At 40.6% G+C, this 27610-nt stretch overlaps 1 protein-coding gene across 5 annotated transcripts in view; it reads left to right on the forward strand.

Annotated features, from left to right (window-relative positions):
- Window positions 1-27610, forward strand: part of pde7a (phosphodiesterase 7A) — a 101476-nt gene that overhangs the window by 63746 nt on the left and 10120 nt on the right. For all 5 annotated transcript variants that reach the window (XM_055633972.1, XM_055633971.1, XM_055633970.1 and 2 more), the window contains 4 exons: window positions 4066-4129; window positions 15939-16034; window positions 18912-19012; window positions 24624-24755. In XM_055633972.1, coding sequence (XP_055489947.1) covers window positions 4066-4129; window positions 15939-16034; window positions 18912-19012; window positions 24624-24755 — 393 coding nt within the window. The remainder of the gene's footprint in view (window positions 1-4065; window positions 4130-15938; window positions 16035-18911; window positions 19013-24623; window positions 24756-27610) is intronic.

A 27610-nucleotide genomic window follows, 5' to 3' on the forward strand; every position in this document is an offset into this window, starting at 1 on the left:
ATATTTTTGCCAGCAGTTCACACCTGCATGTTATCTAGTTTTACAAGCATTTGTTTGATTGTTCTTCTGAGTTTGTAATAGAATTACCAGTGCACTTTCCCACATTTGACTTTAAAGGTTCATAGGTTTCAAAGATATTTTATTGTCACATGTACCAATAAAGGTAGAGTGATATGCGATTTACCATACAGCCATACGAAAAAAAAGCAACAAGGCACACGCACAACTACATAAAAGTTAATATAAACATCCACCACAGCAGATTCCCCACATTCCACACTGTAATGGAAGGCAAGCAAGTCCAATCTTCTTCCTATTTATTCTCCCACGGTCAAGGCAGTCGAACTATCCGTCGGGGCGGTCGAAGCTGCCGTGTCGGAGCGATCGAAGCTCCTGGGGCTTGGAGTCCCTGAAATCGGTCTCTGACCAGAGACTGCGAGCTCTGTGATGTTAAGTCCACAAGCACCCACGGTTGGAGCTCAGAGGTCGATCCCAGGCAAATGGATCGCGGGCTCCGCGATGTTAACTGTTCACACTGGCTCCACACTGTGGAACTCTCAAAAGTCAGTCACCAGCAAAGGCCGCCAACTCTCGATGTTAGGCCGTAGTGCGGAAGGAGATATGATATTAATGTTGATCAATACCCACCATAATTTTTGGCTTTTGAGATGTGAATCCAACCATTGAGTGATTTTCTGTAATTTCCACCGATTTATTTTAAAAAAAAAATCAAAACTTGGTATCCTTGATTAGATCCAATTTGATGTTAAGGGCAAATCACTCATCTTGCATTTGAACTTGTCCATCTTTTGGCATGGGCAGTAATGAGTGCAGCCAAGAGTTCCGATCAAAATCCAAATAAAACATTGATGAAGTAATTTGCTGTTTAATAACAGAGATAATGGTGCTCCTTGTGACCACTTGTCGATTAACTGGATGATAATTAGGTGGATTTAATTTATTTCTTTGTGATATATCTGTGCAAATTTCGACATGGTCTGAAAAATGCTGGTGTTGTTCATTGCGTTGGTCCCTCATTGTCCAAAATGATTGTGGCCATTGGCCAATTTCCATAGCCTCAGCACATTACTGGTACTCCCGGACATAGTCCTACTCCTGGTATGGCTTCTATATTTCCTACTGAACAAACGGCAGTTCCCTGGCTTTGCTAATGATGGAATGAGGAATATGGTGTCCATGATATTACAGTTGTGGGAGAATTCAATTCTGCTCCTAGTGAAACACCAGGCTTCATTGATGCTAATTTTGAGATGCTTGTTTTGAACTAACAGTTTTGAATAGTTACATTTAGCACAACAATGGTGCAACAGAACATGACGAATGGTGTCTTAAGTACGATAATGGGAAATTGTCTCCACAGCCATTGTTCTGTACATTCCTACCTGATGTTGATAATTCCGACAGTCCTCAATTTTGTTTAAGAACATTAATGCTCTCCTCTCCTGCAACAGTCTGGCATTTGGGTTGGTTGAGGCTGTTTGAGCCGTTGTGCCACTGGCTCGCTGAGTAATGAACGTTGAACGTTGAGTAGCATAGCATTATGTTAAATGCTATGCTACTCTGTGCTTCCCACAAATGCTATTTAATATACAGGGTTCATCAACTAAGACCAGACAGGGCTCTCAATTAACATTTTTTCCCTGTTGCCACCTCCATCACAGTGAGGAGGTGCTTGGTGAACTCACTGTGGTGGATGTTAATTTGTGTTTATTGTATGTTTTGTTATTTATTATTATTGTGTATGACTGCAGGCAACAAAATTTTGTTCAGACTGAAAGGTCTGAATGACAAAGGAATCAAATCAACCTTGACAGCTTTTTAGGTTGCCAAATGACAGTTTAGGTGGTCATTTAAGACGGCTTGCATGACACGTGCAATAATGTGCTTGGACTGTCGGAATTATGGTCAATGAAGCATTCACATATTATTTCTGCTTGAAATAAAGTCACAAACAAAACATATTCACCAATCAAGACATGATATATACCACAATGACATGCAGCAAAATTATAATAGTATCTCAACTCTTTTTACACGTTGCAATTAATGCAATTTCTATTATTTCTTTCCACTTCCAAACAAAAATGTGGTTGGATTAATCAGCAATAATGATCAACCTGTGTCAATAAATCCTGGACCATGGTAACATATATGCTTAACCATGCACACTACAGATTAATGCAAGCATGTTTTCTGTGAAGGACTGAAAATTATCATGACATGCCCATAGCATGGGTCGTTATTGCTATTGGTACAGAAACCCTCTCGCTTCCCACATAATTTATCCACAACAAAATATGCAGGTTGCAAGGAAATTTCTAAAGGCATTTTATGATAATAGCTGTTAAAACCGACTATGTCCATCTGACAGGTTACACCAACTGACAAGAGATGGTCAAAGGACATAACTGCAACAAATGTTCTTTTGGTAATACGTTTAAAGGTGTCAAAATGCCACATTACCGACATTTAGATTAGATGTATGAACATACCCAGTTTGTTCGCACCAGGTTTAAAAAAAAATATTGATGAATGCTGTTTCCATCCTTCCCACTTCAGAATTCACGTTAAAATTTCAACTGAAATATCTCCTGACCAAATCTGTGATGTATATGACCAACTGTAGAAGTAAAACCTGGATAAATGTAACGTAGAGTTGTGAATGTTGCTCATTAAATAACTACAGTACTGATACTCCATATTAAGAGCATTGATTTGCTGTTAAAATTAATTCTGTAATAACGTGTCAAGTGACAATCGAACAGCAGTGACAATCGAACACTGCGGTTTTAATGTTTCACAAGTTCACAATTTAATTAATCCATCTTTATGGATGAAAACAAATAATAACATTGGGAATTAAAACACATTTGATTTCATTCTGTTATCAAACATAGTCAGTGTTCGCTCTGAAGACATTTCCAGCACAATAGGGTCGGGGGTGTGTGTGTGAATCGGTGCAGGATGGATAGAGGGTGGGGGAGGGGGGGGGTTGAGAAGGCAGTCGGTGCGGAATGGATGGATTGAGGCTGGGGAATTAGTGCGTGTTGGTTGGAGTAGGTAAAATTGTGAGGAGAGCACGGGGGATGTCAGGAGTTGAATAGGGAGGATCAGTACTGGATGGACGGGGGGGGGGGGATCTGTGCAGGATGGGTGGGGAGGAATCAGTACAGGATGGAGGGGGGGGGGATCAGTACAGGATGGATGGGGGGGATCAGTACAGGTGAATGAGGGGATCAGTACAGGATGAGGGGATCAGTACAGGATGAATGGGGGGATCAGTACAGGATGAAGGGGGGATCGAGGGGGGATGGATCAGTACAGGATGGATGGGAAGGTGGGTCAGTACAGGATGGATGGGGGGAATTTATTATAATTGATGAATCGTATTAAAATAAATCAAGGAATCTATTGTCATTATTTGCGGCCTGTTGAAGCTGCAGCCATTCAGGCAGATAGTGATTATTCTGTATGTTCATCGGAGACATTATCGTGAATGTTCCATTTGGGATTTTCAATCGATTCACAATTGATTTAAAAAAAAATCATATCTGTAAGCTAATTATTTTGTATGAACTTGTGTACCAAACAAACAACACAGCTTTCACCTAAGAAGTTAAATCATTGGTTTATCTTGTACTAGGTGCTAGTTAAAATTGTTTTCTATCTCATCCCCAGCATAGATTTCATCGATTTTATTCACTGTTCTGAATTAAACAAAGTTTCCACTTTGTAGATGTCTGTACTATAAGTGTCATTCCATATCTTTCCATTATTCTTGGCAATTGTTTATACCAATGATTTATAGTCTTCTCCAAGTAACCACCAATTTAATGAACAGTGGGATGCATTCTCACTGTTGTCATCAACTTTAGCCTTCACCCATCAAGGTTTCGCCGTTCTGCCCTGTCAGCTTTTCTCAGTGGTGGACATAGAAACCCTGAGATAGGCACTTACTGCACTAACACAGAATTAAACTGCTTTAAAAATGAGTTTCAGATCAAGGATTTTTTTTGCTGAGGATTATTAATTTTGTGCTTTCAGTGTATGCTAGAAAAGAATGGAAATTGGAATTTTGACATCTTTCTTTTTGACAGATTAACAAACGGTAAGTTAAGTTTAATTATTTTGCTTTCTGAGGAAGATTGCTATTCTTTATTTTGGACAAATCAGAATTTATTGTTTAAAGATAAACTTTTTTTCTTGAAATAGCAAATATTTCTGATAAAGTTTATTTTCTACAATGCAGACGGGAGGAAAAGGAAGTTGTTTGTGATTTTATAAATGTTGCATCTGTAACCTATCAGCTAGTTAAGGGCAAGGTATGAGAACTCATTTTGTCATTTCATTTCAGGTCATGAAAAATCAGATGGGGGATTTATGGCCTGAATCAAATTCTATTAAAACATGGCCATGTCATTACTGTTCCTACCATGTTCCACATAATATTTTCCCAAAATTATGTATACGCATAGAATTATGTATATTGGGGGGGGGGAGGGGATGGGGGGAGGGGGGACACATTCTACCTCTACCTCTTCCCTTCACTCGTGCACAGATCAATGCATAAGGAGACAGACGAATAGCCGTGATTTCCGGTTCAGCGGGTGATCAATATAACCCAGATCAACCCCAGGAGATAAAAATGTGTAGAAAGTCTTTCATGTATGAAGGACATAGTTCTGCCAAAAGGTGATGTAACATGAACTATCGCTCCCACAACTTGTCATGCAGATGTTGAATCCAACCAAAAGTTTGCATGGAGAAGCTGTTTTCCTCTGGATGGTCTCCTTCACTGTCTAATTGTGGAATCTCAAGTTAGGATGACTCAAGTCATTATTTCTGTAATTATATATTTGGAGATACTATTTTAGCTACTTAAACAAATTTTCAATGGAGATTATTCATGTACAAAAAATAACAAATAATTATGAAATTGCGAGATCAAATTTGAAGGCTTATTTCTCTGAATATTATCTCTATTCATCATTGTTTTAATGGATTAAGATCTGACATTACAACATGGGATTGTACAACTTGCAAGGTTGATTCGATAAAACATTATCGAATACACAAATTATATCTATAAATCAAATGTTTATTGATGAATATTATTTCGCTCCGAGCATTTTTTCATGTGCTACAATGTTAGTTAATTCTTTGACTAATACTGTTGAAATCTAATTGCATTCAATTTTAAATAGAATATTGCATCTCTGTACAATGAAATGAATTGACTGCAACCAAGAGAAGTTCTCTTGAGAAGCTGATTGAGAACTTCTGCTCTCCACCATAAACACAATACAAACATGTTTTTCTTAAAAATTTTTGAAAGTATGAAATTTTCAATCAAAATTATAACGCTGCAGACAACAGTCTATTGAACAGCTGACATTGGATCTACATACAAAAAAAATACAATAACAATGTGCAAAGTGGTAATTTTCTCCAGTAAGAGGTCATAAATTGTTGTTACAAAGTCTATGATTTTCCTTTACAAAGACTTGTCCAGAATGTCCTATTCTTCCCTCGCTGTCCATAACCTTGTCAAAAACTATATTTCTCTGTGGCAATCAGCCCCCGTGCTTCTCGTTCCTGCTGATGTAACCCCCAAATCATTCAATTTCCTTTTTGCCTAAATCTATATTACTAAATCTCTGTTCTTGACCGCTTTTGGCCTTCTATGCTGCGATTTCCGAGAGAACGCTGCCACCTACGGCCGTCATTTTTGGCCACCTCGCTCAGAGCCGCCCCCTCCTCCCCCTCCCCCCCCCCCCCCCCCCCCCTCCCCCCCCCCCCCCCCCCCCCCCCCCCCCCCCCCTTCCCCCCCCCCCATCCTCTTCCCCCCCCCATCTCTCTGTTGCATATGCTTGCATTGCAATGTCTCCCCTTCCTCTATGGTTCAATGGTCCTTTATTGTCACGTGTACCATTTAAGGTACAGTGAAATTTGATTTACCATAGTCATACTAGAGAAAAGCAACAAGACACACAACTACATAAAAGTTAACAATAAAGTCTTATCTTCTTTCCTCCTTATTCTCCCGCGGACGGGGCAGTCGAACCATCCACAGATCGAAGTTCCCGCAGCCGGCGATCGATGCTCCCTCGATCCGGGCGGTCGATGCTCCTGCGGCTTGGAGCTTCCGAAGTTGGTCCCTAACCAAGCTCCACGATGTTGAGTCCGCAGATTCCCGCGGTTGGAGTTCCCAAAGTCAAGATAGCTCCTCAATGTTAGGCTGCAGCGCGGACGGAGATACAATACGGAAAAAAATAGCCATCTTGTCGAGATTAAATACATAGCATCTCCGTCGAAAGCCTTAACATAGACCCCCCCCCCAACCCCCCCCCATAATGCAAACCTTAAACCCCACATTTTCCCCCCCCCCCCCCCCACCTAAATCAACCAAACCACCCCAACAGAAACAAGATCCCCCCCCCCCCCCCCCCCCCCCCCCCATCGAAAATCCCCCCCCCCCCCACCCCCCCCCAGCCCCCCCCCCCCCCCCCCCCCCCCCCCCCCCCTCTCCCCCCCCCCCCCGATATTAAAAACCCCCCAGAAAGAGACTCCCACCCATCCCCCCCCCCCTCCTCCCTTGTACCACCCCCCCTCCTTGCCTCTCTGATCCTTTCTTCCCCCCTCCCCCATCTCTCAATGTGCGTGCTTTTTATGTGCTCAGTCTGTCACCGCTGTCCTTCGTGCTTAAGGGATCCCCAACTTACATCTTGTCTGATGTGACCTCCATGTCAATTGTTCATAGTTCGATATGGTTCAATGGGCCTTTATGTCAATTTTTCTAATGTTAAGTGATAAATCTTTGATTCTCCTTAGCCCCTCCCCTAACCAACAGCTAAAAAGGACACCAATATACATCGTCCACCAATTTACCTCCTCCACGTGCCCCTCCTTCCTCTTCATACTGCCCGAAATTTGCCATCCCCGATCGAAGTTTGAGCCCCGGCCCATAGTCCCCTATTGTTGCCAATAGACCTACATTGAAAGCAACCAAGACTTGGTCCTATTCAAGTTTGACTACATATCAGCTTTCTAACATAAAGTCTTATTAATGCTCCTCAATTCTTTTGGGAAAACCCCATCTTAGAAAAATCCCGCTCCGACGGGGCAGTTACCCCCAAATCCATCCACTGAAGCATACATTAACAGAAATAACAGTTGAAAACGCGCAATCGAAACATACACTAAACCTACATTGGCGGAATTAACACTACCATTGACAATTGTGGTGTTCCCTCTGAAAGGTGCGCGGTCGATGCTCTTCCGGTTACATGTGTGCTTGACCATAGACAACTTTCCGCTACTGCATTGTGTCCCTAACCACTTCAGCTCCACGATGTACTAAGTTTTTCATCCTCATTATTCAATTCGGTTTCATGTAAAAACCTGCTCAACCCAAAGTCCCCCAAGATAGCCTACATGATCCAGGAAGCTTGCAAGTGTCGGACGGAGATACAAATAAACCTGGAAAAAATGTTGCTATTTCGGATCTCACTAGAATCGTCATTCAGTTGTAATCCATTTGCAACATTCTCTTGTCTGGCAGAGTTCAGTGAACAAAATCACAAATAGCAAGTGAAGAAAATATCTTAGTATTTCCTCCGTATTGGCCTAAATAACATAGTGTAAAATCCTAACACAGATCCCCCTTGTATCATTTTGACTCCCCCACAATCGCGTGGTCAATAAAGAAGGGTTCCCCCCCCTATTTCCTTCGCTAATGAGTCAAGCTTTTCTGTACCTGTGGTCTAAGATAGCATGATTGATAGTCCAGGAACATTTACAAGTGATAAAAGGTACTGTGGTGGAACCCTCGACCAAAACCGTCAAAGAAAGAACGATACTAAATGTAGGCGATGCTCCTTTGTACGGAATTCCTACTTGCATATCTCATCTTAGCCCCCCCTCAGAATGATTTTATCCTTTAGGTGTCCATCTTCGATCCTTTCATTCAGAGGGTGTATTCTAGGAATCTTTTCATGTCCCTCCAAATCTTTGTCTGCATGCAGAGGTCCTTCTTCCCATAACATTGATACCCGGATTCTCCCTAAACTTGGAACAGGAGCAGGCTCTTCAGCTCGCGCTATCTGTGCCAACCATGATTGCAAATTAAACCATCTCCAGCTGCCTGCACACGATCTCTCCATTTCTTCATGTTAATGTGCTGTCTAAATTCTCTTAAATGCTGTTGACTCCCATGACTACCGCGCTCCAGCGTGTTCTGTCGACCACTCTGTCCCTGTCAAAGCTTACCCAGCATGAACAAACCTTTACTACACCCCGCCCAGAATTCCCCCTCCCTCTGTCCCTTCACCCCGCCCAACTCTGCCATATCCGAAGCACTGATTCTATTCTCTGAAACAATGAATGTTCCTTTATGGTATCGTTATATTTTTTGACAAGGCTTTGGGCATTTTCTTTATCGTCTTCCACAATACTCCTCTATATCCTTTAATTTTTAATCTCTACACCTGATGAATTCTCGACAAACGTCGACCTGAAACTTCCCCACAGCCATCAGAGGTTTTAACTTGGCTCAGAACAAGAAACTCTGAACCGTAATATTATTTGCTTATCTGCAACTTTATCAGATTTATTATTCATGTGTTGTATATTTTCTACGATGGTTTAAGAAGGTATTGCAGATCTCTAAAATCTACATTGAAATGCAGAGAAGCGGGGTGCAGCAGCAGGCGCGAAGGAGATAGGCAACCTATCGGCGCCGAAACCTTTTTTGATATATGGACACACTGATCAATCTGTAGTCATGTTTTCGTTTGTGCTGAAAAAGCAAGGATTTCATTGTCCTATTCTGGCACATGACAATAATCTCTGAACTCTTGAAACATCCAAAAAATCCTTTATCCATTGCTGCCATGTCCACTGGAGCTTACTCCTTTTTGTGTCTGTGGTTTAAACCAATCTGATGCTCCTTCTTTGATTGCACGTTCACTGGTTACGGGAGCTGCTCAATCCAACTGGAAGACATCCGTGTCACTTCCGGTATTGATGTTATTAATGATTTGAACGCGTACTTTCCTACATGTGTAAAAACCGCCAAACAAGTTGAATTTTGTTGTGCTGAAAAAAATTGTGGGAGTCGGGTAAGTGTGAGAGACATGTACCCAACTTCAGAATTCCAAAAGTGAAGCGAAATGAAGGTATAGAGAAGCGAGAACTGAAGGGACTACAGCAGCTAAAGTGCTTAGTAAACATTGAAAATATTGGGAATTATCGCGTTTGCTCACTGCATTTCATCAAGTAAGGCATTATTTGTGATTTTTCTTGATTCCTTTGGTATCTAAAAATTCTCAGAAGTGATAAATCTGGCTGTAAATTTTTCTTCAGATGCGTTTTCATTTTGTATGTAAAAACCCACGAGAACCATGGGCGATTTAAAAAAATTACAGCCAGATTTATCACTTCTGAAACTTTTTAGATGCCAAAGGAATCAAGAAAAAACACAAATAATGCCTTAGTTGATGAAATGCAGTGAGCAAACGGCCAATGTTCGCTAAGAACTCTGGCTGTAGTTATCCCTTCAGCTCTCGCTTCTATCTGCCGTCATTTCTCCTCACTTTTGGAATTCTGAAGTAGGCTAAATGTCTCGCACGCTTATCCCGATTTCCATAATTATTTACAGCGCAAAAATTGACAATTTCAGTGGGTTTTAACGGGCCCGCTACACTGGAAACGATGGTAAATGCCTACCTGCAGTTCATCGCGTGTAATCCATTTGGAGTAGCGTAGCAACAGTACGGGTCATGGGTCGTGACCCGACTGCCGTGAAACCTCCCTATACCTATCTACTGTATTTCAAATACAGTACAAATTATTGTAAGTTTCCAATTCTAACCAAGTAAAGACTGGAATGGATAAATGTTTGTCTACTATGCTATAAGGATTTGTGAAGTTCTGATAGATTAAGCCATTAATGTGGCAAAGTATTTAAAAAAAAAAAATACTTTACAGTAATTGAAGAGTTAGATACTCTGTCCAATGCAGCACCCATTCCTCCTTGGTAAGAAATGAAGGTTACTTGACCTAAAACTTTTACTCTTTCTCTTTCCACAGATGCTGCTTGACCAATGGAGTGTTTTTAGCATTTCCTCATTTGTTTTTGATCGTCTTCCCTATCTGTTTAGTCACTACCACAACACCGTAACTATATATGTAAAATCTTTCAACTGTCAAATTCTCTCTGCGTATCATTACCTCTCCTGGATATGGTCCAGATTCTGTAGAATGGTTCCAGCTGCCTTCAATCACTGCTCAAATCCCATTTATCCTGCATTTGCATGCACTTGAATCTTATCCTCATGTTCCTTATTGCACTAAGACGTGTGCAACCTTACTGGGTAACTTGCATGCTTTATGAAACTGCTGAGGAAACCTTTGACAAAGTTTTGATTTGACAAAGTTTCATACACCAGAAACCCAAAATCAAAACAGAAAATGCTGGAGGCATTCAGCTGGACTGGCACCATCTCTGGGGAGAGAAACAGTCAACATTTCACCAGAACCGGAAAAGTGAGAAATGAGCATGTTTTGAATTGCAGAGAGGAGGTGTGGTAGAGAGAACAGTGTTTGATAGGATATTTAACAAGGTGTATGCCAAACCTGTCTGGATGATCATACTTTTTAAAAATAAACAATTAGTCAGAAGCAAAAAGAGAAACTAACTGAAACAATAAAGCAACAACTGAAGCAAACAAAAAAGTATGGTAGGGGGGAGGGGGGGGATTAGAGAAATCAAAGTTCATACCGCTGGGGTGTAAACTGCCCAAGCGAAATATGAGGTGCTGCTCCTCCAATTTACGGTGGGCCTCACTCTGGCCATGGAGGAGGCCCAGGATAGAAAGGTTGGATTTGGAATGGGAGGGGGAGTTGAAGTGCTGAGCCACCGGGAGATCAGGTTGGTTATTGCGAACCGAGCGGAGGTGTTGGGCGAAGCGATCGCCAAGCCTAAGCTTGGTCTCACCGATGTAGAGCAGCTGACATCTAGAGCAGCGAATGCAATAGATGAGGTTGGAGGAGGTGCAGGTGAACCTCTGCTGCACCTGGAAAGACTGCTTGGGTCCTTGAATGGAGTCAAGGCGGTAGGTAAAGCAACAAGTGGAGCATTTCTTGTAGTTGCAAGGGAAAGTGCCCAGAGAGGGGGTGGTTCGGGTGGGAAGGGGCGAATTGACCAGGGAGTTATGGAGGGAGCGGTCTCTGCGGACAGCAGACAGGGGAGGAGATAGGAAAATGTGGCAAGTGGTGGGATCACGTTGGAAGTGGCGAAAATGTTGGAGGATTATTTGTTGTATGTGGTAGAAAAGGGGAAAGTAAGGACTCCATCCCCTACTTCCAATTCCTCCGTCTACGTCGCATGTGCACCGAGGATGAGGTGTTCCAAACCAGGGCATCGGAGATGTCCTCATTCTTCAGGGAACAGGGGTTCCCCTCTTCTACCATAGATGAGGCTTGTCCCACTCGTCACAAGGGCAGGGTCCCCCTTGTCCTCGCCTTCCACCTTATCAGCCGTCACATACAACAAATAATCCTCCGACATTTTCGCCACCTCTAAATCTGCAGAAGGGTTTCGACCCGAAACGTTGCCTATTTCCTTCGCTCCATAGATGCTGCCTCACCCGCTGAGTTTCTCCAGCATTTTTGTCTACCTTCGATTTTCCAGCATCTGCAGTTCCTTCTTAAACAAAAGTATGGTTAGCTGAAGTAATTACATTTGGTATGTCCTGAGGGCTGCAACATGCCCAGGTGGAAGAAGAGCTACGGTACATCCTTGAGCAACATAGTGAAAGCACAAAATATTTGAGTTGGGAGTGGGACAGAGTATTATATTAATAGACTACTTTAAGCTCGGAGTAATGGCAATGTTTGCAATGTTCAACCTTCCGTTGCCATTACGCCACGGGCAGGCGGGAATGACTACGCAGACAAGCAAAAACAGATCTTCCAGTCGTTATTTCCGGCTTAATTAGTTCTTTATTGAAGTAGTTGTACAGACAAAAAGGTGAATGTACCAGAACCTCTTTATTCTTATACAAATTGGAGCTAACATACCATTCGCTTTCTTCACTGCCTGCTCCACCTGCATGCCTACTTTTAACAACTGGTGTACCATGACATCCAGGTCTCATTGCATCTCCCCTTTTCCTAATCGGCCACCATTCAGATAATATTCCTAATCGGCCACCATTCAGATAATATTCCTAATCGGCCACCATTCAGATAATAATGGAACAAAGGAGAAAAAAAAGGAAGTATCTGATAAATCGCAGAATTGTATAAAACAGGCCTTCATAAAATGATTATCGAAAGTACACTGGTCCAAATGCTGAAGTGCTAAATTTGGGAAAGCTCAATTTAAAAGTTATTGCATGGGAACTCTTAGAAGTCGACTGGGGGAGGCTATTTGCAGATAGAGGGACGTCTGGTAAATGAAAGGCTTTTACTAGTGAGAGTTCATGGCCTGTATGGGTGAAGTGCAGGTACGGGTGAGTCGGAACCCTGGATGACAAGAGCGATTCTGGTCAAGAAAAAGGAGGTACCAGTCAGGTACATGCAGCTTGGATCAAGTGAATATCTTTGTACGGACGGTGTGGGAACATACTTGAGGAAAATTAGGAGGGCAAATGGAGGACAAAAGAGAGCCTTGGCAGAGAAGGTAAAGGAGAATACAAAGAGATTTTGCAAGTATATTAATGGGAAATAAGTAACTTGAGAGAGAATATGTCTCTTTAAAGCTCAACAAGGTGATCCATGTGTGGGGCAACATGAGATGGGAAAGGTATTAAATAAATATTTCTCCTCTACATACACTGTGGAATAATACATGGATGCAAGAGAACTCAGGGAAATGAACAGTGATGCCATCCACAGAGTGCACATTGTGGAAGAGGTGCTGCTCATGAGCTTAAAACAAAAGGGAAAATAAATTCCCAAGAACTGATCAAGTGTATCCTTGGACACTTGGGAAGCTGGGGACGAAATCGATAGTGATGAATGTGGTGCCAGCAGATTGAAGGTTGGCTCATGCTGTGCCTCCATTTAAGAAAGGTTGTAACAAAAAAAGCCAGGGTACTTCAGCCTAATATTAGTAGGAAAGTTACTGGAAGAAATTCTGAGTCAGGATCTGCATGCATTTGGAAAGGTAAGGGCGAAGTTCCCTGGCTTTTTTTGTGGAGGCAGCTGCTGGAAGATGATAAGCATGAACACAAAGGCTGCCATTGCTGGAATCTTAACAAGTGAGAAAGGTGATATTGGGAGCTATTAAAGAAGTGAATGGCAGATGGAACCAGAAACAGACAGGGCAAGGGGTAAAAAGTTTGTTCAAATATGTGTAGTGGATGGAGGTAAGGGATAAGGAGAGAGAGAAACATGCTTTTAAGCTGGAAAGAGTGCAGAGGTTTACAAGGATGTTGCCAGGACTCAAGAGCCCGAGCTATAAGGACAGGTTCAACAGGCTAGGATTTTATTCCTTGGAGTACATGAGGATGAAGGGTGATCTTATGGAGGTGTATAGCATCATGAGGGAAATAGGTAGGGTGAATGCACAGTCTTTCACCCAGAGCAGGGAAAATCAAGAACCAGAGAACATAGGTTTAAGGTGAGATTAGAAAGATTTTCATACAGAGGGTGGTGGATATATGGAACAAGTTCCCATATGAGATAGGAAGTACTCAAAAATGCTGGAGAAACTCAGCGGGTGCAACAGCATCTGTGGAGCGAAGGATATATGAGATAGTTGAGGCAGGTACTATAACACTTAAAAGACATTTGGACAAGTATATGGAGAGGAATGGTTTTTCATGCAACCACAGGATGTGTGATACCCACCCTTTTATTACTTTCCTTCTCGCCATCCAGGGGTCCAAATCGATGAAGCAGCAATTCCCCCACACATCCTCCAAATTAAACTTTATTTAGTTCAATGTGGTCTCTATACTGAAGAAACCAAAGACAGACTGGGTTCCCACTTTGTGCAATATGTCTTTCATGATGCAAGGGCAACCACAAGTGTAGGAGCCATTCATGCTAGGCTAGTTACTGTTTTTATATTCGCATTTTATATTATTTTGTCTAGATATTCCTAGCAGAATTATTATGAATGCTTGGGGATGGGCTTTTGATACTCAGATGCACGTTACATATATCATACCAGGGGAGGGGTGGCCAGATCAGACCAGCCATGGGATTTGGAGAGAATACAGTTCTTACCAGATAGTTTGGGTCTCCTAATCTGAGGAAGTACATTCTTGCCATAGAGGGAGTACAGAGAAGGTTCACCAGACTGATTCCTGGGATGGCAGGACTTTCATATGAAGAAAGACTGGATAGACTCGGCTTGTACTCGCTAGAATTTAGAAAATTGAGGGGGGATCTTATAGAAACTTACAAAATGCTTAAGGGGTTGGACAGGCTAGATGCAGGAAGATTGTTCCCGATGTTGGGGAAGTCCAGAACAAGGGGTCACAGTTTAAGGATAAGGGGGAAGTATTTTAGGACCGAGATGAGAAAATCATTTTTTACACAGAGAATGGTAAATCTGTGGAATTCTCTGCCACAGAAGGTAGTTGAGGCCAGTTCATTGGCTATATTTAAGAGGAAGTTAGATGTGGCTCTTGTGGCTAAAGGGATCAGGGGGTATGGAGAGAAGGCAGGGATGGGATACAGAGTTGGATAATCAGCCATGATCATATTGAATGGCGGTACAGGCTCGAAGGGCCGAATGGCCTACTCCTGCACCTATTTTCTATGTTTCTAACCCTCATAATCTCTCAACATCCAAGGTTCTGTGCACCTATTACCCTTGGCTTTTACTGTTACAGGAACATATAGACCCAGAACCGTCACTATTTCTCTATGAATGTTTCCCACAGTGCAAATGTAGACTTACCTGCAAATAGATCCTGCCAGTTGCATTTCTCAGAATATGTCTAATTTTAATGATATTTTCCCCTCTCAAATTTAAGATCTTTTTTCCTGGTTCATCCCTATCTTTTTTCATACTGCTTTGAAATATACATCCAAAATGCACTGACACTCATTTCACTAAATTAAGGTTCCCAAGATATAGAAAAAGCAAAACTCATTTACAATTAGAATTACAGAATGTCTAAAGAAATTAATATTTAATCTTTGTTAATTTTTGACTCAACATTAACAAAGTTGAAATGACACGATCTAAGAATATCCTCCAGCAGTCGCTGAATGAGCAAAAAAGCATAAATAAATGGAAATATTCTCTTGGAAAAAGTGCATACCTATTCCAAATTCATTTTTGAAGTCCTTAATTAAACAAGAACATCATAGTTAACAACATTTATAAGCATCTATTGAACGGAATACAATTTGTATATATTTTTTTATTGTATTAATTTGTTATGAAATTGGAGTCATAGAAAATAATATTAATTGCAGGTTTTACCAGTAAAAAAATAACAAGATATAATTTTAATATTGACATAGAACCACGGAATTTCCTTGTATTGCATAAGCTGGAGGGAGGAGATAAACTATTAAGTTGCAGCGGGTTTTACAAATTCAGCGCGAAATAACGCAAAACTGATCTGAGAAAATAGTTGTAGATTATTTGCAGTGAAACTCCCTTGATCATTCATGCTGAAATGTATCATTGCGCTAATTGTGTACTATTATTTTGGAGCAGGTTTTTTATAGTGATTTTATTTTCTTTCAAATTAAGTTATTTTCATTCTCCAAAATGCAAACTGTATTTAAGCATTAAAAGCAGTTAATGCTGTGAGAATATTATTTAGTCATTATGGTCTGGAGTGCTCAAATTATAGAGTATTATTATTGTCAAAAGTTTTTTAAATGTGCAACAGTGAAATTAGTATGAAAAATCACAATAATGTTAACTTTTTCTACATTTACAGGAAATAGTCTAGTTACTTTGGCCTTTCATCTGTTTAAATACCATGGACTTATAGAGCATTTCAAATTAGATTTGGTTAAACTACGTCGATTTTTAGGTAAGTAACTATTTGTTTTTACCAGATTTTTCTACTTGATAACTGTATAACATTAGAATCCTAGAAAGTACACCATTGGAAGCCATTTGGCCCATAGCCCATCTCTGCTCCTAATGGAACAATCCTGTCAAATTCCACACTCTTGCCCTTTCTCGGCATTCCTGAAAATTACTTCTGATTCTAATCATTCCAGTCTTACAAAAAGCGAGTTCCGGATCTGCAGGAAAATACCTTTGTTGTATTTGTTGTATATCTTTTTCATGATAGTTTAAATCTTTAGCTCTTTGAACTTACTAATGGGAACAATTTATTTATTTCAATCATGTGTAAACCCGTCATGATCTTGGACACCTTTATCCCATCTCTTTGCTTCGAGAAGAACCCAGCTGCTCCAGTCTAACCTTGAAGCTGACTTCCCTCAACACTTGTAACCATTCTAGTATTTATTTTCTACATCATTTTCTAAATTCCTCAGAGCCTTTTTAAAAGTTGGTTACCAAAATTGGATGACAATTCCCTTGTGATGAACCAACAAGCTATATGTTACTTAACAACCTTTTGCCTTTCCACTTTAGTTCATAAATATTTTTCTCTTTTTGCTAAATGGCTTTTAGAATTGTGCTATCGGTGTATTTTCTCTTCCTTTTTCATCCAAAGTGATTGGCGTCACACTTTCTTTAGTTAAATATCGTGCTCATTGTGTCCTCTTGCAGTCTGTTATCCTTCACACTGTTTATCATATTTCCAAGCTACATGTCATTTGGATATTTTACTGTGGAGACTCATGTTTGGTCTTAATCGATATCAAAAAAGATATGGTCCTTGCACCAAGCACTCTGGATCATCAGTAACTGTAATCTAAACAAGATCACTACTTTCTGCCTTAAAGTCAATTTCCCATCTGTGTTGCCACTGACCCTTTATTCCATAATCCTCAACTTTGTTAACCAATCTTTTGCATATTTTATCAAAAGCCCTCTGATTGTGATGTCTGTTGTATTCCCTTTTAAAACAGAAAAATTACTTTAATTAATTGGAAACTGCTTGACATTAACAAACCGCGGTTGGGGTTTTGTTATTAGCTGCCACTTTTAAATTACTATTATTGTTCTTCCTCTTAATATCAGATTTTATAATCTTCCCCATAAATACGTAGCCCAGATCATCACGCAAACCATCCTCCCTTCCATTGATTCCATCTACACTTTAAATTGCCTCGGCAAGGCCGCCACCATAATCAAGGACCAGTCCTGGTCACTCCCCCTTCTCCCCTCTACCATCAGGCAAGAGGTATGAAAGTTTAAAAATGCATACCTCCAGATTTGGGGGAAAGTTTCTTTCCAGCCATGATGCCTTTATCCCAGGTTAATTCCAACCCTTTTTTCTTCCTGTTTACATGCATGTGGAAGACCTTTGGATTTCTGCTTTACATTAAAGCACATTCTCCTCTTGTATCTTCTCTTTGCCTATCTTATTTTTCCTTTCACTTTTCTAAGTGCGTGATTTTACTTGGTGCTCATTTTAATTCTTTCGTTTTTTAAACCTTCCCCAACCACACCCATGAGGTCATTGGTCCCACTCCTGTTAAGATTCAGCATCCACCTTCAACCAGACCTTTTTGCTCAGAATTATTCCAGTGCACAATAGTTAAAACCTTCTTGTGTTCAGGCATGCACTAATATGCCTGTTTTTGCTTTATTACCACTGGATTGTAGCATTTTAGTAAACCAGAAATTGCTTTCATGAAGCCCTTTTTGTCTTCCTCCTGATACTGATAATTTTGATTTCTAGCCTATCCTCCTTGCTTAATGAACTCTCTACTGTGTCTCGATGCCTTTTTGTTTTTCCTGTCACCATGACTGTCATATCACTGAATCGCCTCTGATTGCTGTATGAATTGAGATGGAGGAATTAATCTTTTTGTTCACTCGGAAGACTAAGGAATATAGAATCTCTGGTTATTGTACGTTCAAATCTGAGCTTGTAAATTGAGATCTAGAGCAAGAGAAGGTGTAGTGAACTTGAAGAGAGACTTGCAAATAAGAATATTGAAGTCACTATATTTGTGAATTGGACTCTAGCAGGTAAGGAACACTTACAATACTTCATTAAATCAGAGGAATTATATTTTAGATGAATTGGAGCTATGAAGACTAAAACGAAAAGTGCTGTGTGCAGGAAAATTAATTATTATTTGAGTGGAATGCAACTGTAGTGATATCTGTCAAATTGCTCCCCTTTGGAAATTTGAATGGTAGATTGTGTTTGTGCTGATGCGATGTCAATATCCAATGCACATTAGAATATTGTTAGAAAAAATACATCACTTTATACCTAACTTGACCTCGCCAGCACTCCTCAAAGTTTCCTTGATCTTGTTCTTGACTAAGCTGATTCTTTCCTGGGGACCTATGACTGTGACTTCCTCAATCTCTATCCCCATCACATCTCTGTTCATGAAAGGAGCACCTGTTCTTTAGAGTTTTCCTTTTACATTGCTGCAGTGATCAAGTGCACAAAGATCTGAAGGACGTCTCGGCAGAGCCTGATGCTTTGGACCTGAATTTTGTTGTGACAGCCTTATGGTCTGATTAAAATGGTCATTGGATGACTGTAAAATTACTCTTTTGCACATCACCACTTGCAGCAGTAAATGTAAATAATAATACAAGAATTTGGTAATGTCTTCAACATAAGATTTCAATTTGAGAATGATGATAATTTATTAGAACAAATTGAAATTAAAAATTAATTTGCAAACATTCAAGGAATTGTCTCTTGGAGAAATATAAAATTGTCTCTTGGAGTTTAAAAATATTTCCAGTTATTTTTTACCCAAGTTGTAAATGGTCAAATCAACTTTTTCTTTTTATGCAGTTATGGTTCAGGAGGACTACCATCGGAACAACCCTTATCACAATGCAGTACATGCTGCTGATGTAACTCAGGCCATGCACTGTTACCTGAAGGAAGCAAAGGTAAAATAAAATAAGTTACCCATAGGTTTTGAAATACAGTTGTTTAGAAATATGTTGACAATAGCAAGAAATGATTCGTATTCAACATATAACCAGGTGCTATCTTTTTATATGAAAAATGATAAACACATTGTTTCAAGTCTATGAGATAAAAGGCATCAATATTAAACACTAGATAGTCACAAAAAGCTGGAGTAACTCAATGGGACAGGCAGCAAAAACTCCTGACGTTGAATATTTCCAATATTTTTGTTTTATTTCAGATTTTAAATATATTAAGTAGTTTGTCTTTGTGTAATCCATTTTACAATGAAACTAATAGGTTAACTTTATATTAGCTTGGGGAATAACCAAAAATATGTATAAAGATGAGAAAACCTACATATCTGCAAATCTTGGAAAATGGACAAAATATATAAAATAAATTTGCAATGTAATGTTATTGTACCTGTATAAGAGAACAATTAACATTTTAGTAAATGTTTCCACCAATTATTTCCATTATATGTAGAGTCTTACCCACACATCTTATTTTTCTCACTCAATTAATTTAATGTAATTCCAATGTATAAATGTTTTTCTTACTGCAGACTCTATACAATCGATTATAAAACTCCCCATTCATGCGTTGTTTGATACAAAGTCTTCAAGTGAACGGAGTAGATCAGGAATTAGGATGGTGCATTGTTATTTGCAAGGCACACGTACCCATGCACAGATTTCTGGCACTGTGACTAAGTGTACAGTTATTAGAAGAATAACACTGGTGGGAGTGAGGTCATGTTAATGTATATAATCTCATTAATACTAGCTCTAAGTAGTACTTTGCAATTGTCAAGTATGCAATTACAAATAGGTCTTTAATGTATAATTAAATAACTTGAAACCATGGGTGAGTGGGTACTATGTGTTAGGTTGGAATAATCTGTCGGAGACAAATACCATGTAGTCTTGTATCCCGCAACTGAAATAATAACGGAAAATAAAGGAAATACTCAGCAGGTCAGGTATCATTTGTGGAGCGAGAAACTGAGCTAAGTTCAATGACCTTTTATTCAAACTTGGAAATGGAATGAAAAAAACAGAATTAAAAATACAAATGTAGATGGGAGGAGAACAAATTGAGTCTTTGGAAGAATGGAAAGTGTAATGAAAAAGGGATTAAAAAATAAAAAATAGAATAAAAATACATGTTGTTAATTTTATGCTGAGTAAAATATCTATTAAGATATGTTTGCATTTCCTCTCTGTTATCAGTCCAATGTAGATGCTATAAACTCTTACTGTTTTATATTTGTTTTTTCTCACTAAATCATTAGCAATAGATCCTCTCATTGTGTCATAGAGTATAGAAGTTGGGATGTTATGTTAAAATTGTACAAGGCATTGGTGAGACCAATTCTGGAGTATGGTGCACAATTTTGGTCGCCCAATTATAGAAAGGATGTCAACAAAATAGAGAGAGTACAGAGGAGATTTACTAGAATGTTGCCTGGGTTTCAGCAACTAAGTTACAGAGAAAGGTTGAACAAGTTGGGTCTTTATTCTTTGGAGCGCAGAAGGTTAAGGGGGGGACATGATAGAGGTCTTTAAAATGATGAGAGGGATAGACAGAGTTGACGTGGACAAGCTTTTCCCATTGAGAGTAGGGAAGATTTAAACAAGAGGACATGACTTCAGAATTAAGGGACAGACGTTTAGGGGTAACATGAGGGGGAACTTCTTTACTCGGAGAGTGGTAGCTGTGTGGAATGAGCTTCCAGTGGAAGTGGTGGAGGCAGGTTCGATTTTATCATTTAAAAATAAATTGGATAGGTATATGGATGTGAAAGGAATGGAGGGTTATGGTCTGAGTGCAGGTAGATGGGACTAGGGGAAAATAATTGTTCGGCACAGACTTGTAGGGCCGAGATGGCCTGTTTCCGTGCTGTAATTGTTATATGGTTATTCAAAATCTAAAAATGTATTTTTGAATTCTATAAATCTTCGTTGAAAAAAATCTAACCTTGAGAAAAAAATGTGTGTAAATGTTGGTTAAATGTGTATTCATAAAATGTACTGCACAGGCAGATAGTATGTAAAGCCATAAACATTGCATGGCCCATTTCCTCGATTTACTTTTATTCAATTGTGGCAGGAAATGGAAATGGGGTGAGCGGAAGAAACATTATTGCTGAAAGATTTAGCTTTCTTGACCTTTTGGAGGTAGATTAACACAATGCTCATCTTTACAGATACTTAAGTGGTGATTGCAGCATGTAGGCTATGTGTTATTTTGACCCTTTTTAATTCTAGTTTTAGCAAATTTTAGGTGTAGAAATATCTTCAGTCCTGTAAACCAGAATACATCTTTTAAAGTTGATGGTTTGGCCCTACTGCATCTAGTTCATCAATGTGTTAAACTTTGAAGGAAATGGACTGTACACATAAATTAAACTTTTGGAAGTAGAGAGGTTCTTTGTCAGTAATTAAGATTTAGCACACTTAGAAATGCCTTTACGTCGTGCTATACCAGAAGAACCGAGGCTTACAAAGTTTTTATATTAACTTTTGTGTGAAATTAAGCATTTAGTGGCTGTTGTATATATTTCCTTCAATGAATTAAAAGAAATTGTAACAAATCTTGTAGAAAATAGTCTTGTAATAATTTTAAAAAGGAATGCAACTTACCAACACTTAAAAATGTAAATAGTTGATAGACACAAAAAGCTGGAGTAACTCAGCAGGACAGGCAGCATCTCTGGAGAGAAGGAATGGGTGACTTTTCGGGTCGAGACCCTTCTTCAGACTGGTTAAGGATAAAGGAAACGAGAGATATAGACGGTGATGTGAAGAGATAAAGAACAATGAATGAAAGATGGAAAAAAAGTAACGATGATAAAGGAAACAGGCCATTGTAAGCTGTTTATAGGGTAAAAATGAGAAGCTAGAACTAATTAGGTGGGAGAGGGAGAAGGAAGTCTGGGGCTAACTGAAGTGAGAGAAAACAATATTCATACCACTGGGCTGTAAGCTGCCCAAGCGAAATACTGTATGAGATGCTGTTCCTCCAATTTGCATTTTGCCTCACTGGCAATGGAGGGGACCGAGGACAGAAAGGTCTGCGTTGGAATGGGAAGGAGAATTAAAGTGTCCAGCAACCGGGGGATCAGGTTGGTTTTCACGGGCTGAGCGAAGGTGTTCTGCGAAACGATCGCCCAGTCTTTGTTTGATCTTGCCAATGTATAAGTCCACATCTTGAACAACGGATACAGTAGATGAGGTTGCAGGAGGTACAAGTGAACCTCTGCCAAACCTGAAAGGACTATCGGGGTCCCTGGACAGAGTTGAGGGAGGAGGTATAGCAACAGGTGTTGCATCTTCTGCGGTTGAAGTGGAGGCCAATTCAGTGGTTGAATTTAAAAGAGAGTTAGATAGAGCTCTTGGGGCTAACAGAATCATTGGGGTATGGGGAGAAGATCACAACGAATGGCAGTGCAAGCTCGAAGGGCCGAATGGCCTCCTCCTGCACCTATTTTCTATGATGCAGGGGGGAGCTTCACAAATTGGGAGCATAAAGATGGAGTTAAAGGAGAAGCGAGTACAGGAAAAGTTACAAAAGACTCCCAAATTAATGGGAAGGAAAGTTCAAGAAGGGATGAGGGTGAATACGCATCGTCTTTTACCCTGAGATCAAAACCAGAGGACACTGGTTTGAGGCAAGAGGGTAAAGATTTAATCGGAACCCGAGGGGCTACTTTCCTGCCCAGAAATGGTGGTCATGTGGAACAAGCTGCCCCAGGAGGTAGTTGAGGCTGGTACTATAACACCATTTAAAAGACACTTGAATAAGTACGTTTTCAAGAGAGAGGTAGATTTAGCTCTTAGGGCTAAGGATGTCAAGGGATATGGGGAAAAAAGCCGGAATGCGGTACTGATTTTGGATCATCAGCCATGATCATGTTAAATGGCGTTGCTGGCTCGAAGGGCCGAATGTCCTACTCCTGTACCTATTTTCTTTGTTTCTATGTACATGGATAGGGAAGGTTTAGAGGGATATGGATCAAACACTGGCAAATGAGACTAGCTTAGATGGGGCATCTTGGTCTGCATGGATGAGTTGGGCCGAATGGCCTGTTTTTGTGTTGCATGACTCTTAAGTGAGGGGGAGGGGGAGGGGGGGGGGTAGAGCGGGGGGAGGGCATAGAGAGGGAGGGGTGATTGAGGGAGGAGGGTGGTAGAGAGAGGAAGGGGTGGTAGAAAGGGAGAGAGGGAAGGGCGTGGTAGAGATGGAGGGGTGGTAAAGAGAGAGGGTGAGGGGCAGAGAGGGAGGGTGAGGGGCAGAGAGGGAGGGTGTGGGGTTGGAGAGGGTGGGTGGAGGGGCAGAGAGGGAGGTGAGAGGGGGGGTGAGGGGAGGGAGGGTGAGGGGCAGAGAGGGAGGGTTTGGGGGGGGAGATGGAGGGGGTAGAGGGGGGGGATTCTGATCTTATTCGATTGTGCACGTCAGGTTGATTGTATTTGTCGAAACGGTGGACTACGTGAAGGTTGCAATCTCCCACCCCTGTCCCATTGTGATGTAAATGAGATCCATTGTGATTGGATGTCCATGAGATGGCACTGTGACATAATTAATAGAAAGTGCTGCAAAAGTCTCCCACTGAAAAGCAGTTCATTTTTTGAAATAAACGATTAAAACGTTTAAAAACTTTGTTAATATTGGTTAGAATGCGACGGGAAGATGTTTATCCCATAGTGAGTAAAATGTGAGTAAAATGTGTGAAAATGGGAAGGCTGTGGCCCAGCATTTGGAAGAAAATAAGAAATAACCAGATTGTTGCCGGATGATACACATATACATATGAGAAGAGTTTTAGTAATATAGATAGCTGCTTATGATTCAGATTCAGATTCAATTTTAATTGTCATTGTCAGTGTACAGTACAGAGACAACGAAATGCATATTGCGTAAAGTGAAGAAAGGAGCAGTGTATGTTTTCAAGCAGTTCAGAATGAACTATCACGAAGCAGAATCTAAACCAGAATTTATAAATAAAAATGCTTAATTAAATTCTCTGGATACTTTCAAGAGAGATCTAGATAGGGCTCTTAAAGATAGCTGAGTCAGGGGATATGGAGAGAAGGCAGGAACGGGTTACTGATTGGGGATGATCAGCCGTGATCACATAGATTGGCGGTGCTGGCTCGAAGGGCCGAATGGCCTACTACTGCACCTATTGTCTATTAATGTCAGTTGGAGCAAAAAAAAAGATGCCGCCATGTACCAGCACTAATTTTTCCGACATTTGAAATTGGGATATGCAACAGTTTCATGTTTCAAGCTCTTTGATCTCTTGGCAAGGTAATGATGTGGTGACACTCACAATGGAGCAGTTCAAATCGTGCAGACATTTGTGAAACCATTTTTGCCTCGACATGTATGGATTCTGGAGATTGATGACTAATTGACTACATGACTACAGTAAATGATGATGGTCTTGCTGACGACCTTTCACAGGATCCAGGCCAGCAAAGTCTTTGTTGTTTATGCTTAAATATTTATAAAATAGCAGAATTCAGCATTTCCATTTTTCGTTCTTCATGAATAAATTTGTGTTTTCCTTTCTCTTCTAAGTTTGCAGGGTCTGTTTCGCCATGGGATATTCTGGTGGCTTTGCTGGCAGCTGCGACACATGACATGGATCACCCTGGTGTTAACCAGCCTTTCCTAATCAAAACCAGTCACCACCTAGCAAATTTATATAAGGTAGGTGTCGATCAACTTTGGAATTCATAGAAGAGCCACTGTTCTTTGCTTTACATTTTAAATAGGAGTAAATTAATTGTATTGTATTCAATTTATTGTCATTATCTCATAATAGAGACAACAAAATTAATTTTCCTTACAGTCAAGTATCATAAAAATAAATAAATAATAAATAAAGCATATTAAAATGTTCAAAAAGCACAAACACAGAAGTCCACGGCACAACATAACCACAACACAGTGGCACCAAAGTTGAGGAAGGTACCATAGTCCAGCCAGCCTCCCCTCCGATCTTCCCAGATGTTCACCCGTGGTCGGGGCCTCCCGAGCACCCGCAGTCGCCGCCACGGGCGGCCCGATGCTCAGGCCCTCACGATGATGATGGAACACCGGCACAGGATGATGGAACACCGGCACCGAACCCCGACGGACAACATCCTCTGCGGCCCGGACCTCCAGATCAGCCGCCTCCCACCGGAGTCCGCGGCTCCCGAGTCCACAGACGGGCGGAGTCGCAGGACTTCGCGATGTTGATCAGCGCCGCCCGCGTTGGGAGCTCCGCGATGTCGGTGCTGCAGGCCCAGCACTCTGGAGCTCCAAACGGCGATCCCCGGTAAGGCATTGCCCGCCCCGCGATGTTTCCAACGCTGCATCCCGGGGCGTTCCCGGCAGGTAGGTAGGCCGCTGGGGGGGGGGGGGGGGGGGGGGGGGGAGGATGCGACTCGAATAATAGTCACATCCTCCAGGAAGCGACTGAAGGACGGTATCCCTTTACCATAACCTCTTCCCCACATAAAGACATTTAAAAAAACAACAAAAACGTACTTCAACATAACAAAAAAACAAAAAGATAACGGACTGAAGGTGGAGGCAGCTAGCACCAGCGCCACCGGAAATACAATGCTGCATTTAGAAGAAATTATTGTTTAGAAATTGGACTTCATCCTTTATTGATACATAGTATGAATTTCACGAAAATCCAATCCTTTACCCATGGATTCATGAACCAAAATGAAACCCAGCTCAATCTTGTGCAACTGGAAAAATCTCCACCAATAATAGGTGGTCACGGCCTAACGTCCATTATGGTTACCATGGCGCAAAGCAGCTGCAATGGAGATGAAGTAAAACAATCTTGCAAGTGTATGTGGAAGTCGTGTTGCAGAAAATAAAAGATGTGCCAGAGCTTTTTTTAGGGTGAGAGGGTGGCAAGCAAGACTCTGAGACCATTAGTGAAAGGGCCTGACAGCGCATGGCTACAGCAGAGGCAGGAGGAGTGGGTCGTTGATGATCTGAGGAGCAGAATGTGACATGCCACAATATCAAATCGCGAAAAGGCACTGCGCGAGATGAGGTTCGTGTGAGGGCATTTTGGAATAGAGGTCCTGCTTTAATAATGCTGATGTAGATATTGGCTAACTATTGGACCATCCTCACAAAATGCAGTAGTTTGTTTTGGCTGTGGAATCTGAGTGTAAGAAGCATAGTGGAGGCCACCTCCATACACTCAAGAATTTAGTGAAGCAAAAAGACAATGAATGACTTGCGCTTTGGGTATCGTGCACTTCTTTGCAGGGTACTGATGGCAAAATCTACAGTTTTTTATTTTATTTTTATGGTGCAGGCAAGGCTTGCATTTACTGACATCTGTAATTCTGACATTCTTGAATTGCTAAGGTACTCCCAAAAGCTTTAGTTTAGCTTATTATTGTCACATGTACCAAGATGCAGTGGAAAGCTTTTGTTTGCATGCTTTCTAGTCAATGAAAAGACTATACATGAATACAATCAAGTTGTCCATAGATAAAGGGTACAGCATTTAGTGCAAAGATAGAACATTGACATCTGATCGGCACCATTGAAATGTGTCTTCATTTAAGGCAGATCATTGTGTACAGACATGTGATGTTGCTGTGGAAGCTACTCGCTTTTTATTAGATGCCATTGTGCATGTACTAGAGAGGTTACTGATTCAGTGCTACCACTTTGGCTGCATTGAGTGTCCCAACACCTATTTGGTACGTTTAGTTTAAGCAGAAACTTTGAAACGAGCAGTGAGTATTGAAGCTGCCCAATCAGACTCTCAATGTCAGCGACGTGTCCCCTTAAATAGGCAGACAGTCAAGTGTGACAGAGTAGCACAATATGCTCCAAGTTCTGTGAGTGTCCAATGAAAGATGCAGGCTATGCCCCAGAGCTCAGTTGAAAGTGAAGTTGGAAACATGGGTTTTGTGTCTGGTGATATTTGGTTGCCTGTTGCTGGAGAAATGTCAGAGGCAGTACAGTGAATTGCTGGTGGAGATTATTTGCCAATACAAATCTATAAATACACCTGGATACAGTTAAATTAAATGAAATAAATGCTTATACTTAATTGACTTTTAAATCTGATCAGTGACTTGTTTAGAAACTGTGCGGAGAAGACAAGTACACAAGGAGGAATTTGCAGCAGCTGTTTAAGTTCCTGCCCTAATAGTTTGGAGATTCCTGGCATCATAAAATAATTAATTAAAGTATACGTGGAATACACAGCATGTTGTAAATTATGCATATTACTGTAAATTGTACATTAATCTTTGCCAATAATTCTTAAATTTGGAAATCAATAGTAACTATGGTGTGCAAATAGCACCCTCTGGTGAAAGAGATAAATACCCAATCTATAGGAAAAACTGGTGCTTCTGCCATATTACGTTATTCCTATTAAACAGTAAAAAATATCTCATAACATCAGATTACCTCAACCAATATTATTGATTGTCTTCCTGGACACAACTAGAATTATATCTATAATATGAAATAATGTATAAACCTTTTATTTTAGTCTCGGAGAAAGATTCTTCCAATTTTATGAA

Source organism: Leucoraja erinacea, chromosome 4, assembly GCF_028641065.1.
Source record: "Leucoraja erinacea ecotype New England chromosome 4, Leri_hhj_1, whole genome shotgun sequence".
NCBI lineage: Eukaryota > Metazoa > Chordata > Chondrichthyes > Rajiformes > Rajidae > Leucoraja > Leucoraja erinaceus.